General features: G+C 41.1%; 1 protein-coding gene across 1 annotated transcript in view; it reads left to right on the top strand.

The window, feature by feature from the left end:
* The window catches only part of LOC126260644 (uncharacterized), a 91,350-nt gene that overhangs the window by 63,090 nt on the left and 7,786 nt on the right, over positions 1–20,474 (top strand). Inside the window, exon 5 of the mRNA XM_049957981.1 lies at positions 13,268–13,511. Coding sequence (XP_049813938.1) covers positions 13,268–13,511 — 244 coding nt within the window. The remainder of the gene's footprint in view (positions 1–13,267; positions 13,512–20,474) is intronic.

The following is a 20,474-nucleotide window of genomic DNA, read 5'->3' as shown; positions in this document are numbered from 1 at the left end:
AGTCGCATGGCCGTTGCTGTGACAGGCTGCACCACGGGTGAAATAAGTTGCGTTGCCGTGAAGACCTCACTGCTGTCGTACCAGTAAGGGATACGTCGTCCGCGACGAAAACTAACGAGCTCACAACTCTTAACTCCACACTGCCTAGCAAACTAAGTCTTGGCTGAACCCCAAAACGCAGAACTTGTGTGGAGACTGAATGGAGCTTCCTGTTATCTGTTATGAGGATGACAGATTCTTTGCCTGGTACTGATTACTTTTTAAAATAAAAATAAAATAATGAAATGGCCTCCGATGTATTAATCAGATGAATAATTATGTTAGGCTGATCGTCGGTGGATTCAATCTAACTAATGTACCATAGATGCAGCTGTTTAATTTTAACAAATAAAATGTACTGTTCATTAAATTATCACAATAATACGTAGGTTGGCGATAAGCTACACCCCGATTAAGTGATCTGAGATTAGCTCGAGCCCCCCATATAGTGGTGAGCAAACACACTACACAAAATAAATAGATAAAATAGCTGGAAAACACAGTCAGCGTTCACAGCTAAAATTAACTGAAGATAAACTCACATTAACACAAATAAGTAGAAGTCTAAGTGACACATGATCCATTGATACTATGTGCTGATCAGCAACAGAAACTATTCAAAGTCCCCACTGCCAGCCTGAGTTAAAATTCAGACACAGTGCTACTATTTTCAAGTCCAAACCATCTTAAGCAAAAAAAAAAAAAATCTAACCTCAACCGTGTGCTCGAGAAAGATGGCAACGCCACTTTTATGCACTCGGCTCTTCTCTCCACGAAAACATCTCGCATCTATCTCACTTATTGACTAAGTTATCACCCGCCCCTTAAACAACTTTTTATATATAAAAGTTATTAACCATATAGCGACAGGTTGCAAATCCCGAGACATAAATAACAAGGTGGGGTAAAAATATACCCCATGTATTTCTAAATTATCTGTTACTGGCGGAATTAAAGCTGTGAGGACGGGGCGTGAGGCGTGCTTGGGTAGCTCAGTTGGTAGAGCAATTGCCCGTGAAAGGCAAAGGTCCCGAGTTGGAGTCTCTGTCCGGCACACAGTTTTAATCTGCCAGGAAGTTTCATCGTCCACTTGTTTTTGAGATATTTTCTGGCTGTACTAATAACCTTGGAATATCGTTCCCAAAATGTGTCAAAATCAGTTCCATGTTTTTGTGAAGCTCTTCGGGTAGATTTTTTGTCGTGAGTCTGTCTTTCATTTCTGCTTCAACCAGCCCAAAAACTATCGACTTGAGAAAATTACTTCGGCTGTTTGTGCCGCCATTCCTCTTATACAAGGCGTAGGCGTTTATTCCTGAGCGTCTAAAAGCCCATAAATGTATCGCATTGGCCAGCACCTGGTTCTTTGTGTAGTGGTCTTTTTGTGGCATACTAAATCTAATACATCGACTCCTCCTTTGCTATGACTGTAGAAGGATACTATGTTCGATTTCATTGCCCTCTCATCTATTTTACCTACGACATGAATCGCTGACTAATAATGTTTTATTTTTCTTTGGCACGTATGACTCCTACGTTTTTTCTCTACTGTAAATGAATACAGGGGAAGAAACTGGCCGGTTATTGGTTTGAAGCAGGGATTGCGGAATTTATGGTTTGTTATTGCGTAAGGAGCCAAACATTGTCAACTTTTTGTCTTCCAGTTTGTTGACTACTTCACAAGAAGAAAACAGTTGTCCATCGTAATGTTGCCGTTGGTTCAACATATAGGTTCACACAATTTCACTACAGAATATGTAGGAATTGAAACACATTGATCCCTATCTCTTTCCCCAAATATGGAATGCCCCCATAAAAGTAATACGTGTTCGTGTCACATAATAAAATTATCTTTAGCTCATATTTGTCCAGCTTATTTGGCAGATAATTCTGAATGGGCATCTGCTTGGGAAACTAAAGAGTATCTCCTCAGTGGTTAGGAGAGCAGAGGGAGTGACACGATAAATCACGTAATGCAATGACTGTGTCTACCGTTCTCCTTTGCAATCTAGTATGTTGACCATAAGATCTTAGACTATTGGTCAAAAAATCGAATCGGTTTTTCGTCCTAAGTCGTGGGAAAATAGGGTCCCTTATACTACATGCCACCCATCAGTACGATTGACATGAGCATTTTTTAGAGCTCCACTCACTAAAAGTATACCAATTAATGCTTTTATTTCGTTTCAGTTGGTACCTCGAATATACCATAGCTGCGATGTGAATTTTTACATTGAATGAGCATTTTTTTTTGTTTGTGTACGTAATTGTTAGTGAAACCTTGTCATTGGTAAACAACTGCTCAAATAATTTCAGGGAAAACGTTTCGTTTGTTGCCTCGTCCGGTGCACCAGGCGCTTGCACCACTGTGTTCTTCGCTGGTAGTCTCCACGCTTCTTTATGGAAGAGGTTTGTGCTCCAACAGTACCCTTTTCTGCCACATAAAAATGGTTCAAATGGCTCTGAGCACTATGGGAATTAACATCTGAGGTCATCAGTCCCCTTGAACGTAGAACTAATTAAACCTAACTAACCTATGGACATCACACACATCCATGCCCGAGGCAGGATTCGAACCTCCGACCGTAGCAGTCGCACGGTTCCGGACTGAAGCACCTAGAACCGCTCGGCCACCACGGCCCGCTCTGCCACATAAAATTTCCCTTACTTGGCGATAACCTTCATCTGATGAATCAACCTCAAATGGCGTTGCATCGAAATCGTCATCCTCCGTGTCGTCTGTAATGTGACCGCCTTTAGGTTCGCTCACATCTTCGCCTGAGTCACTGTATATACGTTTTCAGCCTCTTCACGCTGAAATTCTTTTATTATTTCCTCTGGAATGTTTAATATTTTGTCAGAAGATATTTTCTACGTCTGCAAAAGAATCTATTACCTATTTTGTAAACTATCAGTTTAATGTAAATAACAAGGCAGGGCGATTTTTTTACCCCGACAGATAATTTTCACAATTTACCTGTTAAAGGATGATGGAGAATAAAGCCTGAGGGACTATAGTGAGCAACAAGAGTGAATGGAAACGTAAACAATGACTCCCGCCCGAAAAGCCAGCAGTCCCAACATAGAAAGAAAAAATATTGAATCGGGTAATTTTTGACCCCACATTCTTATTTTAGGGTTAAATACCTTAAAGCGACATTAGATGCACTCTGAAATTCTAACAAACCTTGAAATATTACACTACATTCTACTAGCGGAAGTTAGCGCAAAAATCGGTATTGAACAACTGATTGTTTTAGCAGCAGTACTGAAAATAGTTTATGATCCCTGTGAAGTCAACTATCACAAAAAACATGAACAAGTCAACATTTGGCCGCTCTTCCTACTGTCTAATTAATGTAGCTGTAATGGTTTATGAATAAAAACAGTTTATGTCTACAAACAGCATAGTGAACACATTATTGTGGCCAAGATAGACACGAAGCCCATGCCTACTGCAGTAGTACAAGTTTATATGCCAACTAGCTCTGCAGATGATGAAGATATTGATGAAATGTATGATGAGATAAAAGAAATTATTCAGGTAGTGAAGGGAGACGAAAATTTAATAGTCATGGATGACTGGAATTCGAGAGTAGGAAAAGGGAGAGAAGGAAACATAGTAGGTGAATATGGATTGGGGGGAAGAAATGAAAGAGGAAGCCGTCTGGTAGAATTTTGCACAGTGCATAACTTAATCATTGCTAACACTTGGTTGAAGAATCATAAGAGAAGGTTGTATACATGGAAGAATCCTGGAGATACTAGAAGGTATCAGATAGATTATATAATGGTAAGACAGAGATTTCGGAACCAGGTTTTAAATTGTAAGACATTTCCAGGGGCAGATGTGGACTCTGACGACAATCTTTTCGTTATGAACTGTAGACTAAAACTGAAGAAACTGCAAAAAGGTGAGAATTGAAGGAGATGGGACCTGGAGAAACTGAAGGAACCAGAGGTTGTACAGAGTTTCAGGGAGTGCATAAGGGAACAATTCACAGGAATGGGGGAAAGAAGTACAGTAGAAGAAGACTGGACAGCTCTGAGGGATGAAGGAGTGAAGGCAGCAGAGGATCAAGTAGGTAGAAAGACGAGGGCTAGTAGAAATACCTGGGTAACATAAGAAATATTGAATTTAATTGATGAAAGGAGAAAGTATAAAAATGCAGTAAATGAAGCAGGCAAAAAGGACTACAAAAGTGAGTTCGACAGGAAGTGCAAAATGGCTAAACAGGGATGGTTAGAGGACAAATGTAAGGATGTAGAGGCTTATATAACTAGGGGTAAGATAGATACTGCCTACAGGAAAATTAAAGAGGCCTTTGGAGAGAAGAGAACCACTTGTATGAATATCAAGAGCTCAGCTGGAAACCCAGTTCTAAGCAAAAAAGGGAAAGCAGAAAGGTGGAAGGTGTATATAGAGGGCCTATACAAGGGCGATGTACTTGAGGACAATATTATGGAAATGGAAGAGGATGTAGCTGAAGATGAAATGGGAGATACGATACTGTGTGAAGAGTTTGACAGAGCACTGAAAGACCTGAGTCGAAACTAGGCCCCGGGAGTAGACAACATTCAATTAGAACTACTGACGGCCCTGGGGGAGCCAGTCCTGACAAATCTCTACCATCTGATGAGCAAGATGTATGAGACAGGCGAAATACCCTCAGACTTCAAGAAGAATATAATAATTCCAATCTCGAAGATAGCAGTTGGTGACAGATGTGAAAATTATCGAACTATCGGTTTAATAAGTCACAGCTACAAAATACTAACACGAATTCTTTACAGACGAATGAAAAAACTGGTAGAAGCCGACCTCGGGGAAGATCAGTTTGGATTCCGTAGAAATGTTGGAACACGTGAGGCAATACTGACCTTACGACTTATCGTAGAAGAAAGATTAAGGTAAGGCAAACCTACGTTTCTAGCATTTGTAGATTTAGAGAAAGCTGTTGACAATGTTGACAGGAATACTCTCTTTCAAATTCTAAAGGTGGCAGGGGTAAAATACATGGAGCGAAAGGCTATTTACAATTTGTACAGAAACCAGATGGCAGTTATAAGAGTCGAGGGGCATGAAAGGGAAGCAGTAGTTGGGAAGGGAGTGAGACAGGGTTGTAGCCTCTCCCCGATGATATTCAATCTGTATATTGAGCAAGCAGTGAAGGAAACAAAAGAAAAATTCGGAATAGGTATTAAAATCAATAGAGAAGAAATAAAAACTTTGAGGTTCGCCGATGACATTGTAATTCTGTCAGAGACAGCAAAGGACGTGGAAGAGGAGTTGAACGGAATGGACAGTGTCTTGAAAGGAGGATATAAGATGAACATCAACAAAAGCAAAACGAGGATAATGGAATGTAGTCGAATTAAGTCGGGTGATGCTGAGGGAATTAGATTAGGAAATGAGACACTTAAAGTAGTAAAGGAGTTTTGCTATTTGGGGAGCAAAATAACTGATGATGGTTGAAGTAGAGAAAATATAAAATGTAGACTGGTAATGGCAAGGAAAGCGTTTCTGAAGAAAAGAAATTTGTTAATATTGGGTATAGATGTAAGTGTCAGGAAGTCGTTTCTGAAAGTATTTGTATGGAGTGTAGCCATGTATGGAAGTGAAACATGGACGATAAATAGTTTGGACAAGAAGAGAATAGAAGCTTTCGGAATGTGGTGCTACAGAAGAATGCTGAAGATTAGATGGGTAGATCACATAACTAATTTGGAGGAATTGAATAGAATTGGGGAGAAGAGGAGGTTGTGGCACAACTTGACAAGAAGAAGGGACCGGTTGGTAGGACATGCTCTGAGGCATCAAGGGGTCACAAATTTAGTATTGGAGGGCAGTGTGGAGGGTAAAAATCGTGGAGGGAGACCAAGAGATGAATACACTAAGCAGATTCAGAAGGATGTAGGTTGCAGTATGTGCTGGGAGATGAAGAAGCTTGCACAGGATGGAGTAGGATGGAGAGGTGCATCAAACCAGTCTCAGGACTGAAGACAACAACAACAGCAGATGATAATGTACCGCAAGAAGTGTTGTGTGTGGTAGAAAAAAGTGACGAATAGTTACAAATAATGCATTGTTTTGTGAGCGGAAGTGTAACATGCGTTAGCAATACAAACGATGTGTTTATGATTACCGTTAGCATGTCTAATTTTGGAATGGACTATGTCGGTCTACCAAAGGACTTGAAAATGGCGAATATAGATGTTTTGAATGAAGAAGATGTTGGGAAGTCATGTGACAACCAGAGTCGGATATAAACTGTTAGTGCATATGCATTACGAAAGTGAAGCACTTCCAAGGAAGTGAACGACAAACGATTGATGCTCTAATACCACGATTTTTAGTTTTGTTTAACCCAACCGATCCTGTCCTAGCGGCGCCTTTTGCTAAACATCATACACTCACAGGTAGCAATGCTTCATTCTATAGTAAACTTTAAGTGTACCCAAGCTCTCCAACAGTTGATGTAGGAATTTAATTACCTGAAATTGGCAGAAGGAATAGTAGAACATAGTGCTCTATCTGTATCTACATATATACTCCGCAAGCCACAATATGGCGAGTAGCGCGGTGGCGAGGGGTGGGGGGGGGGGGGGGTGTACCCTGTATCACAACTAGTCATTTCCTTTTTTCCTTTTCTGTTCCACATGCAAACAGAGCGAAACAAAAACGACTACCTGTGTGCCTCTGTACAAACCCTAATCTCCCAAATCTTATCTTTGTGAACCTTAAGCGAAATGTACGTTCGTTACAACAGAATCGCTCTGCCGCCAGTCGCAAATGCCTATTATCCAAATTTTCCCAGTAGCGTTCCTCAAAATGAATGTGACCTTCTCTCCAGTCATTCCGATTTGAGTTCCGAAACCACCTCTGTAATATTTATATGGTGTTGAAACCTGCCGGTTACAAATCTAGCAACCTGCCTCTTAACTGATTCAGTGTCTTCCTTTAATCTGACCTGGTGTGGATCCCAAAGACTTAAGCAACACTCAACAATAAGTCACACTAGTACGTGATCTCCTTTACAGATGAACAACACTGTCCTAAAATTCTCCTAATAAACTGAGGGCGACCATTTGTTTTCCCTACTACATGCTCATTCAGTTTCATATTGCTTTGAAACGTTACGCCTAGACATTTATCTGATGTGACTACGTCAAGCAGTACACTACTGTTGCTGTACTCGTAGATTATGGGTTTGTTATACCTACTCATCTGCTTTTCTCTACATTTAAGAGCTAACTGCCATTCATCGCACCAGTTACAAATTATGTAGAGGTCATCTTATATCCTCCTACAGTGAGTCAACAACGACACCTCCCCATACACTCCAGCATCCTCGGAAAACAGCCACAGACTGCTGCTTACCTTGTCCACCAGACCATTTATGTATACAGAAAATAACAGTAGTCATATCAGGCTTCCTTGGGGCACTCCTGACAATACCCACGTCTCTGATGAACACTCACTGTTGAGGACAACAAACTGGGTTCTGTTCATAGTCTACGAGGGGAAATGTCATAACTGTCTCGAATAAATTATCAGATGGTATTAATAAGTAGAGATTATGTTGTGAATACAGATACCTGAATACCAGTACCATTACTGATGCATATCCCATCCCCCAATATTACAGTGACATGGGACAGTTTGGGTCAATACAGATACTTTTCAACAATGGTATCTATGAAGTGCACATCACCAGCTAGAAGTAGCTCCAGAAGATAGATCGAAAACTGCCTTGAGGACACCGTCACACCACTACCAATACCGCAGAATGCCATTTGCACTTGAAAATCCGCCAGATTGTATGGCGTTCTTCACAGACTGAACCCTAAAATATTTATAGTATACTTAGATGGCATTGTATTTTCGAGAGATACGGAAGAAAACATCAAGCGTTTGGAAGAAGCATTTAAGAGACTAGGGTTAGCACACTGACACAGCTTGTAAAAATGCCATTTTGCACAGCCAAAAGTTAAATACCTTGGCCATGTAATTAGTGCAGAACATGTAAAAACTGAACCCTGATTAATTTTGCAGTCCGTGACTTCACAACACCACAAACAACTCAACAGCTTCAGTCATTCCTACGCCTATGCAATCATTATAGGAAATTCATTAAAGAATTTACAAGAATTGGGAACCAGTGAACCAATTCAAATGGACAACAGACTGCCAAACACCATTAGAGATGTTGAAAAAACTACTGACATCAGATATAGTACCGCCATTTCCAGACTTCCAAAAAGAATTCATCCTTTCATGTGATGCTAGTAATAGTGCTCTGGGATGCATTCTCAGACAAAATTTTGTTGAATGAAGGACATACTGTGGCTTAAATATAAACAGAAGCTTCCGTTGACATTGTCACAGTCAATGAATTTTTTCTGGGTTTTTGACTGCATTGTCAATACGTAAAACTACCGACGTTTCGGTCACTGTTGCACGTGACCGAAACGTCTGTAGTTTTACATATTGACAATGCGGTAAAAGACCCAGAAAATTTTTATGGGCTATACTGTGGCTTATGCATGTAGACAATCAACAAGGCAGAATGGAATTATTTCACAACAGGAAAGGAGACGTTAGCAGTGTTTCACGGAATTATATGTTTTACCTGTTACGTGTATGCACAAAAGTTCAGGATAGTAGCAGCCCAGATATAACTAAAATGGTTCTTACGATTAAAGGATCCTCCTAGTAGATTAACGAGATGTGCACTCAAACTGAGTGAATTCGATTATGAACTAGTTCATAAACTAGCAAGGAATCGTACACATGCAGATACATGGAGCAGAAATATCGGAGTACTGTAAACAATTGGTAATAGTATAGCAGAATTGCAGAAGGATCAAACAAGTGACATACAGTGTCAGGCAGTCACAGTTCGTGATGCATGACGGCTTTCTCTTTAGATCAAAAAAATTGCAGACCATGCGTGGTAGTTCCAGCAGCATTCAGAGACGAAGGTCTGCAAACGGGTGCATGGTCTTGTGTTGGCAGGTCATGGTGGTCGCAGAACTATAGGTAGGAGAATGGCTGAGAAATACTAGTGGAATAATAGGAAATGTGATGTGGAAAAGTACATAAAAATTGTATACCCTGTGCCAAGGAGCTGATTTAGCCACCCAAAGGTCCCACTGCAAAGATTCCCAGAAGCAAACAAACTATTCTAAATGTCTCGTCTGGACATCTTAGGACCATTTAGGGGAGCCTCTGCGGAGAATAACTACATATTAAAAATAATATCTCGCTTTCCCCAATACACCGAAATTGTAGCAATCCAAGACCAACAACCTAATTCATCAGCAAAAGACTTAGTAAATAATTGGATCCTTAAGTCTAGAGTACCAGATGCCATAATAACAGATGACGATGCAAATTTCATACGAGATCTAACGAAGCAGTTGCTTCGCATTCACAAGTTAAGAAAAATTCCTTTCCATTCACAAGCCAATGCATGAACAGAAAGGGCTCACAGGATGATTTCCCAAATGTTAAGATACTACGTCAATAGCCAACATGATAATTGTAACACACACTTAACATTCACAATTTCGAAGTACAGCTCTAAGGTTCGTACCAGTACCAGTGTCTCATCATACAAGACTGCATGTGGCAGAAAAAACTATTTCCTTCTGACGTGAGGAAAGCCAAGCTTAGAGCTAGGAGCAAGTTGGTAGTAGAATTTGCAAAATGTTTACAGAAATTTGGTAAAGACCAAAATTAGCCAAGACAAAAGCTTTAGAACGTCAGGAGGAACAGAGGGGGCAACTAATAGGGTAATTAGCATAATACAGAGTTGGCCAGTGGGTATTATTAAGCGAGCAGTGTACACCGAAAGCCCAAACCAAAAAGCACAACAGCCCACATCAAGTCAGTGAAATGACATCACTGGAAAATATTAAGTTACAACTAACAACAAAAACGTGTAATTCGTATAAGCAGGATAGAACCACTTAAGGGAGCTGTCAATGGTTTACCACAAATTCCATTAGTTACACCAGTTTTAGAAAAGGCGTCCAAAATCGCTAGGAAACAGGTTTCTAATGACGATCAAGAGATACACAGTATGCCTTACGTGCGCAGATCACGCAATAGAAGCTACGATCAGAATTTTCTATTGTTTTTGAGTTCGCTGTACATTCGTTATCTTTAAGCGCTGCTATATATTTGTTGATGTATCATGTATATAGAGTTCAAATGTTTGTATCCGAAGGGTATAGCAAATTTTTTATGTGTACACACGTTTTTGGAAAAGGGAAGGAACTGACGAAACTTTCTTTCCTCATAGGTTACGTACTATTGTGGATGTACAGGGATGTCCTGACGACACTTAACTTGGTCAAGGAAAGAGTACCGAGTACAGTTGGGAACCAGCTCCTCCATTCTGGAATACTTACCGTCAGACAGTCGGATGTGCCATTAATTAGTCATTGGCGAACAGTAAGATTAACCTTCGTCGGCAGGAAATATGAAATGATGTGCAAAGGTTGTCGGAGGTATTCACGGAATTATTTGGGGAAGCGCAGAGAGAGAAAGTTTTGGAGGAAATATAAAACGAATATAGCGAGCTAAGACTTGTGTGCTAGAAATTGAGAGCACAACTAAACCATCTGATAGAAACAGTAACACAGGGGTTAATCAGGAGGAGAAGAGGATGGGTACGACACCAGTGTTTTACCATTCACCCTTATCTCATCAATGGGGAACGATGAACAAGTCGATCCAAACACAAATGCAACAACTTTTTCTTATCTCCGAACGAAAAGAAGCTTATATCCTCATCAGTAGAATTTATACGAGAAAGCATCACGATTTGTGGTGCCAGAGCGATTCAGACAAACGCACGGGAATGTAAGGTCGAGTTCTTATTAGGGAAACGTTTAAGAGTGTCAAATATAAGTGCTAGCCCTACAACCACATGTCCAGAAAGCGTAATCACATTGGATTTATTCAGTTTTCACACGGGAGATTATTGCTGTAAACTGTTATCAAAATGGAAAACTCATTGCCATGTCCAAAGTAGAACAATAGAATTGGTATATTAACAAATGGTGCAACCTGTGATATAGCAGAAGCACAATTTAGTCATCCAGCTACTGTCACAGGTACGACCACGATCCGCTACCCACAACCTGCAGTAAGCTTTATTGGCCAGAAAAACCGTTGATGCGTTACTCACACAAAACATAACATTACTCAGCAACACTTTACGACCCCACATCACTCATTAGATGAGATAGTAACGTCACAGGACGAATTTCCAGGATATTCTGCGCTATAAAGATAAACAACAGTATAACAACAAGACAGCATTTGCATCTACTAGTGCAGCCATGGTTCTACTAACGGTTTGTGTCTTCTACTTTTGCTTGAGGCGTGAAACCAGTCATCCACCTGAATCACCTATCCCTGAAATACTTGCTGAGTGGCTAAAAGGTAGCAAATAGGAATAAAAAAGTGAACTGTGCAGTAAGGTTGTAAACATCTTTTTGAAGGTAAGGACTGGAGAGAGAAAATATCGGATTGAGAATAGACCAAAAAACTTTGTGGATAAGATTTTCAAAAGTTTAAATAACATAAAACTGTACAGTGTGTAGTTACTTGTGCAGCTTCCATTTCAAGAGATTGCTTCAGAGGCAAACGAAGAAAAATTCGGAAAGGATTTTTTACAGACGAAGGGAATGTTGCACAGATGAAATGCATTATGAGCAAATGTAAAATTTTCTCAAAGTCCTCTCCAGCCAGCACCAGTCCAAAGCAAGCCAGGCTGGCGCCTTGTGTCCCAATCAAAAAGACATACAGACATAAAGCCGAACAAATCCGGAAGATATTGCCTCACCTCAGACGAGCGAGAGGCCACAGCTGTAAACTCAGTAACATTACCTCAGCAAGGAGAAGACATAATATCGTTCTTACAGTACAGCTTGATTTCGCAAGAGAGAGTAAAAGTTTCGCAACAACGCGATGTGACTTATCAGTCACAACGTTCGCGCCGTGTCTTCTGAGCCAGTTTTTCACACGGAGCATGGTGGAGAACAGTGTGGCTTCACAAATAAAATGGAATGAGCATACATCGTCCGCATACTAAAGTATTTTAGTTGATGAGGCAATAGTTGATTCCAGAGGCACGGTGTGCGCAGTATGTAGTAAAGGATTGAGAACTGCCCTCTTGTGGGAGGACAGTTCGTAGAATCCGAGGAACGACCGTTTTACCTGGAACCTGATAAATGCCTTTCTTTTCGAAATCATATAATCTATTCGATTAACTATTTTTCCGAGGCATCTACAGCTCTTAGTTCGTGGAGAAAAAAATCTATGTTTGAGATGCCATACGCACCTTTCATATCCAGGAACATATTTGTGGTTTTCTCATTATTCCAGGAGGTTGTCAAGATATCTTTTGACAAAAGAGAGTGATGTCAGTTGCACCATTTACAATTGCAAACCTAAACTGAGAAGAAGCCAAGAGGTTGAGATATGCCAGCCATCACTCAAATCTTTGTTAAACAAATGGTTCCAGTATTTTTCCAATACAACGGCGGTACGAAGTGGGCTGAGAATTCTCTTTGCCCCTTCTCTGGACTGGATAGTTATGTGTATTCTCCAATCTTCGTCGAGATCTGTAGAGCTCTAAAGATCATAAAGGGAAGAGTGGTGCATTTGACGGCAGGTTGCTTGTTATAATGTAATAGATGTTATCGATGCCTGTTGATGTATCTGTGGCTGAATCAACTGGAATCTTCAATTCCTCCAAATAGTAGGGTGGGCGGCCGGAGTGGCCGTGCGGTTCTGGGCGCTGCAGTCTGGAACCGAGCGACCACTACGGTCGCAGGTTCGAATCCTGCCTCGGGCATGGATGTATGTGATGTCCTTAGGTTAGTTAGGTTTAATTAGTTCTAAGTTCTAGGCGACTCATGACCTCAGCAGTTAAGTCGCATAGTGCTCAGAGCCAGTAGGGTGGGCAACAAAACCAGTACTTCCTCTAGCTCCACCCACCCTTGTCGCCTCAGGATGTAACCGCTTTGTGACGACGTTGAGTGCACACTAGTTTCCTTCTGGAAACACAATTCTCAGGTTAGCTGCCTGATAACATTTTGCAAGTCCCACAGTACTTCGTCGACACAACAGTCGCATATAATGAGATGCTGGTAGTTAGAGTCCTCACTGCTGCATGAAACTATAATTACACCCTGTTTTTTCTGTTTGCAGTCCCGTTATCCTGGTGGCGGAGTACGGCACGGAGGAGTACTTCGACGGCTCGATGGTGCCCGTGTGTTTCTCCATGGTGGACTCGTTCTGGCCGGCCTTCTTCTTCCTGGCGACCATCGCCGTCTTCTTCCTGGTTCCGCTCATCATCCTGGTGGTACTGTATGGCGTCATCGCGCGGCACCTCATGGCCAACCCGCGCATCATGTCCGTGCATCAGCAGCTGCACTACAGGTACCGCAAGCAGGTATGATGTCCGCCAGTTGCTGCAAACCATACTCTTTCTCTCTCCCCCTCCCTCTCTCTCTCCCTCTCTCCCTCCCTCTCTCTTTCTCTCTCTCTCTCTCTCTCTCTCTCTCTCTCTCTCTCTCTCACACACACACACACACACACAAGCGCACGCTCGCACATGTACACACATACAACAGTACGATATTATTTTTGTGGCCATCTAGATGCATACTCGAAAAGCCACTGTGTAGTGCACAGCGGAAGCTAAATCTCACTAATTAAGCCACTTCCTGTTCTATTCCATTTGTGTATTGGGCCGTGCAAGTGTGATAGTCCAAAGAAGATAGATGTTGAAAAGTGTAAATATACAAGAACTATCAGTTTAATAATCAGAACCACAAAAAAGACACGGATATTTTATAAATGAAAGGAAAGACTGGTAGAAACTGACCTCGAGGGAAATCAGTTCGGATTCCGGGAAACTGTAGGAAGACGAAGAAGGCTAATACCGATCCTACGACCTACGCTCGAACCGGAATTTTATAGCATGAGTAGATATCTAGGAAGAATTGGACGATAAAGGCTGGAGAGCGTTTTTTGAAATTTTGTAGATAATAGGGGAAAAAATACAGAAAGAGAAAGATTATATACAGCTTGTACAGAAACAATTCTGCAGTTGTAAGAGCTGAAGGGCAGGACAGGGAGGCAGCAGCCGAGAAGGATGGGAGGCAGGACTGCAGTGTACCCCAACGCTTTCCTACCTGTATACTGACAAATTGCTGTTGAAAACTAAGGATAATTTAAAGAACTTAAACTTCAATGAAAAATTAAAACCTTGAGAATTGACGATGATATTGTGCTTACGTTAGAAAAGACGAAGGACGTAAAAGAGCAGTTGAACGAAATGGATGGTGCAATGAGAAGAGTTTATAAGATCAGTAGTAATAAAAGTAAAACAAGGGTAACCGAACGTCGTCGTGTAAGATTAATCAGTGCTTAAGGAACCAAATTCCAAATGCGATGTCACTCCTAAAAGTAACTGATGAAATCTGCTGTTGTTGCACCAGACTGTGGCGATAGCCGAAGTAGAAAGCATATAAAATGCAAACTGTCAATATGAAAAAAATGGTTAAAATGGATCTGAGCACTATGGGACTTAACATGTGAGGTCATCAGTCCCCTAGACTTTCAACTACTTAAACCTAACTAACCTAAAGACATCGCACACATCCATGGCCGAGGCAGGATTCGAACCTGCTACCATAGAAGCAGCGCAGTTCCGGGCTGAAGCACCTAGAACCGCTCGGCCACAGCGGCCGGCAACGCTGGGTGTCACGGTGCCGACCTCCAACGCTGGGACGTCAAAACTAAGGGTGAAATGTGGGTATGAGGGGCTGTGACGACCTTTTCATCGCGTGACAAGTCCACGATAGCGTTGAGCAGAATTGTGATGAAATTTGGTGTCAATGTGACGTTATTAATCGATCTTACGACTTATATGAACTTCTTAGCTGTCGTTGTTTCGCATATGTCGACACTTTGCTGTTTGAAGTGTCGGCGAGTATCACAGTAACATAGCAGGGCGTCACACGTTTGCACAATTGCAGAAGAAGATTGTAAGTACCTTTGTGCCAAAATTTCGAACTTCTACTTCACAGTGTGAGACAATTACGGAATTTCGAAAAAATGACCCTTTTTTTTCTCCTGTAATTGTGCCATGTGACGTGCTTGAGATACGCATCACTGATATGTAATTGACTCCTCTTGCGTTATTTGTCTTTCTCGCCGGCATTATATTACATTTCTCTACATTGAAAGAGGGCTACCACTCACTACAGCAAGTTGAATTTATGTTCCTGACCTTCCGCTTTTCCTTACGATTGTCGAACGAAGATATTTTTCTCATACAACAACATCGTTAACGAACAATTTTAATGTGCTGCTGAGCGTATCTGTTAATCTGTTTGTGGATATTGAGAACTTTAGTGATCAATTACGCTTCCTTGCTGCGCTTTCGATGTTACTTTTGTTTCTGTTTAACGACTGCCGTCATGTGTAACGTTTTAGATTCTATCACTAAAACAATTTCAGTGCCAAAAGTATTTCAATATTTTTGTTACTAGACCAACATATGATACATAGCCAAACTCCTTTCGGAAATCTAAGTGGTTGGGAATATCCGTGTTCGCCTCCATCTGCTGTTTGCAACATAACGTGTTTGAACAAGACAAGATGAAAGCGTGCCGATTGATTTAAAAAGTAATTCTTTCCTCCATGAACGTTATTATATCCGAGCTTGTAATATGCTCTGTAATCCTGCCAAGTGGACGTTAGTTATATTGGTGTACAATTCTTTGCCGGCCGCGGTGGTCTAGCGGTTCTAGGCGCTCAGTCCGGAGCCGCGCGACTACTACGGTCGCATGTTCGAATCCTGCCTCGGGCATGGATGTGTGTGATGTCCTTAGGTTAGTTAGGTTTAAGTAGTTCTAAGTTCTAGGGGACTCATGACCTCAGCAGTTGAGTCCCATAGTGCTCAGAGCCATTTGAACCATTTTGAACCATTTTTTGTACAATTCTTTGCATCCGTTCTATAACCGTGTTTGTAAATAAGAGTGGCGGGCGCTCTTTTTCAGTCACACCGGGACTTATTATAGATGCTATAAATTTAAATTAATAGTGAACTGTCATTTCCAACTAAAAATGCCGAACTACTCTAACTTTTTTTCCAATTACCTGTCTTAACTAATAATATCCTCCCAATAAATTCCAATTGTTACGCGCCCCACATCAGCTTTCTGTGATATAGCTGAAAAGAATACGAATAGAGCTCTCCAAAAGCCTGGGCTATATGCCATCCTGCCTTATTGACTAGTTTGTAGATGGAAAAAGTTTCCCTTAGAACTTCGGCGGTTAATGGCGAGCAGCATACTTAAAACCACTGGGTATCCGCCGGTGTCGAATTACTTCCTGCTGGTTGTGGAGACTAATCCAGTGCACGTCAAGTAGAAAACGCAGTTTTTTTTCCAATATTTGCATAAAGTTCGCTCATACGAATCAGCAGCTCGCCTTTCGAAGCTGAAACTTCCACTGTTTTCACAATCTCCCGTAACAAACGGTGACAGGTGCCCTTGTTTCAGCAGCAACAGTCTTGCGTAAGGAGACTAGCGACTCGTTCGAAAGCAGAAGATGGACAGAGAGCTCCCAACGTCCTCGAGGAATGGCAATCACAACACTAGCAGAAACGTTCAAAATGGTTTATCCATTGTAGCCTCCGCCTCATGCATCACAACAAGAAATTTCAAGAGTCATCGCTGTTAATAAGGTGAAGGCTAATGAGCTTTTTCGTTGACTGCGGAAGTCAATTAGAAAGGCTGTTGTGTTACTATGTCCCACTACGTCACCAAAGGCGACATCACAGTGAGCAAGATATATCGTTATTCAGTTTTGTTTGCGAATCTTCACACCGCGGAACTATTGCCATTCGATACATAGACTGAGCATGGTATAAAAATAATTTTTCTTTTACCTGAGAATTTTATTTCCACAAATCACCTCTTTATCATGACAAGCGCAGTAATTAACAGTAGAATTGGGCCTAGGTTTCTTCTCGTTAGGTGTCTATCCACGTATAACTTCTTTCGATTTAATAAGAAGTTACTTAACGAACTATCGCCAAAAGCTGCCTGTGAATATTTCGATGAAATATATTGCAATATCATTGGTACTCAATTCGCGTTGAATGTGGCTCTAGCGTTTATGGGTGTTTAGAGGGCCCACAAATGAGGTGTTCGCTTATAGCTTAAGCACATCGGAAAATCATTAACTTCATCAAATCTCAATGCAGCGATGGATCTGTTTTTTATTAATTTTTTTATTTGTGGTAAGCTTTTATGGGACCAAACTGCTGAGGTCATCGGTACCTAGACCTACACACTAACGTAATCTAACTTCAGCTAACTTACGGTCAGGATAACACACACACCGGTATCCGAGTGAGGACTCGAATCTCCGACGGGGGATCCGCGCGAACGGTGACAAGACGCCCAAGACCGCGCGGCTGCCCCGCGCGGCATGCATCTTAACAAGGTCAGCTGACAGGGATAGTTCTCTGAATTAAACAGTTGGTCAAAATACATTACATTTTACTTTTGAATACATTACGGGAACAGCAGTGATCAATGTCTTATAAATAATTACTATTAAAAACAGTCTTGATCACGATTTATTTAACAAGATGACCGGTTTCGACCACTACTGTGGTCATCTTCAGACCTATAAGTTGTATACAAAGCTCTAATTAGAGGGCTACATACATTAAACAAAATACATAAAGTTATAAAGCTATAAAACGTTGAATTACCATTGCAACGGCGTCTAACTTCACCATAGCAACCAGTGGTTCCAAATGGTTCACTGACAGGCCTTGAGAGGGCAACCCATGTACTGCCAAACCGAAGTTCATTTTCCTACATAATTAAATATTTTTAACGCTTCTTAATTGACAATAGCTGTTTAATAAGCTAAGTTTAGTGTGTATTTATTTCTAATTCTTGACAATGTTCTTTTAACTAAGAAATTTTAAATTGTAATTCGACTTATAACTCATTGGTTAATAATGACATCATGCAGTCAGAAGTGGGTGGAGCCTCCATTATATATAGTAAGACGTGCACTGGTTTCTCCAGTAGTGATTCTCCAACAGAAAGAGGTTCCTACTCAATGGTAATTCAACGTTTTATAGCTTTATAACTTTATGTATTTTGTTTAATGTATGTAGCCCTCTAATTAGAGCTTTGTATACAACTTATAGGTCTGAAGATGACCACAGTAGTGGTCGAAACCGGTCATCTTGTTAAATAAATCGTGATCAAGACTGTTTTTAATAGTAATTATTCATTACATTTATTGTACTCCCGAAACGCAACCGCACTCTGCTGTTCGGACATGTTGTCTGGATTGCTACGAATTTTCAGTCCATTGTTATCACACTCCCGCTTCACATCTAATAATCAGGTTTCTAACTTCCTTAAATCGAAGTCCGCAAGTGTTCAAATGATTCTGAGTTTAGCGATCGTCGGATATTTTCTGTCCACTGACTGTCGAAAATTTAGAACCAGAATTCTGTCAAGTACCATATCCTAGAAGAGTTTCACTAACTGCTCTTACAAATATTGTACCATTGCAGACTGGTAAGAGACTCACAGGGACACTCGTTGGCATTTGACGTCTGTTTTAGGAAAAGACCGACCCCAGAATGCTCTTTCGCTGACTATCCATAAACACGATGACAGTGTTTCCGAACTATCGAAATTATATTTTGTGTTGCCATTTGAAAGGTTTCCGTTTACAAGTGAGCTACGAGTATATATGCCTTCTGCAATTATTAATTCTCCCACAATCTTTTAAATACTAAAAATGGTCAACGAGCAGAAACAATGACCCAATATAGCGTTTACCCTATCGTTGCCGGTGTTATTTCTGCAGTTGTAGGCTGTAGATACGGGGTACATATTTATGCTGCTAACACAGACATGCAGGTAGCCAAAGACGACCAGGACAAATTAACCACTTGTACGAGTAATATTCATTATCTACAGTCTTTTGCAAAAAAATGGAAATTTGTGGTAAGTTCTATGGGCCCAAACTGCAGAGGTCATCGGTCCCTAGGTTTACACACTACTTAATTTAACTTAAACTAAATTAAACTAACTAACTTACGCTAAGGACAACACACTCATCCATGCCCAAGAGAGGGCTCGAACCTCCAACGTGGGCCGTCTTTTGCGTCTGTAATAAAACTCCAATGTAGGCCTATACCACGCGCGTTTCTCATTATTTCAAAGCATCCTCAGTGGCAGCTATTTATTTACCAATATAACAGTTCTCAAAAACATGTTCAAATGTGTGTTAAATCCTATGGGACTTAACTGCTAAGGGCATCAGTCCCTAAGCTTACACACCACTTAACCTAAATTATCCTAAGGACAAACACACACACCCATGCCCGAGGGAGGACTCGAACCTCCGCCGGGACCAGCCGCACAGTCCATGACTGCAGCGCCCCAGACCAATCGGCTAATCCCGCGCGGCAACAGTTCTCATGTTTTACGTAACTACTATTAGACAGTACCAAATTACAATCATTACTTAAGAATTTTTTCTTCCTACTATTCTTCCACACACAATTTCTCGGTTTTTGGAGTACTGCTCTTCACTGTCACTGGATATATTTATGTTTTCGCGTTGTGTGTATGCACGTACATCTCGTGTAGTTCATGTCGTTGCGAGACATCAACTTCTTCTGTTGGACTTACAATGTCTTGTCTCACTCAATAATGTCCTAAGACCTGACATATTGCTTCTATTAACTGAGATCGTGACGCAATCGTCAATGGCACTCTTCCAAGGTTCAGCGTGTCTTCCGCGTCTCTCCTCTCGGATCTCTGCGCACGCCGACTAACAAAGAGGTGCGGAAGGATACAATTTGTCCAAATGGGGGCGTGAGCTAATAGCGGCGACCTCTCTCTGGATATTACCAAGGGAAAAAGGGCGATGCGAAATTAAAGAATGACAATTGGATATGGGCGAAATAAGTACTGTGTAGAATGCCGGTGAATTCGAGCGTTAGCCGAGATAATTATCGAATGAGATGATTTTAGTCGGTTTGGAAATCACAATTCATATTCTACAGTGATTTCTCGTTCGCTTTCCCTCCTCCGAATTACCAAGAATTAATAGAAACTGCTTCTGTTTGTACTGGAAATTCAGAGCGCTCTGGGGCCTAGGTGCGTTTGCCGCTTGAAGATAAAACACTGAGATTCTATACTTCTCCACTAAACTGAGATCTTTTAAGATGTCCTTGTCCCAGCCCAGATCGCGAGCTCTTGAGGTCAGGTTTAGGCTCTCAGTTCTATTAAAATTCTAAATTTGGAATGCCAACTTTTCGATTATTTAAAACGCGCGAAGCAGATGGAGCTAT

The sequence above is a fragment of the Schistocerca nitens genome, chromosome 5 (assembly GCF_023898315.1).
Source record: "Schistocerca nitens isolate TAMUIC-IGC-003100 chromosome 5, iqSchNite1.1, whole genome shotgun sequence".
In the NCBI taxonomy this organism is placed as follows: Eukaryota; Metazoa; Arthropoda; class Insecta; order Orthoptera; family Acrididae; genus Schistocerca; species Schistocerca nitens.
This window is presented reverse-complemented; position numbering and strand designations above follow the sequence as displayed.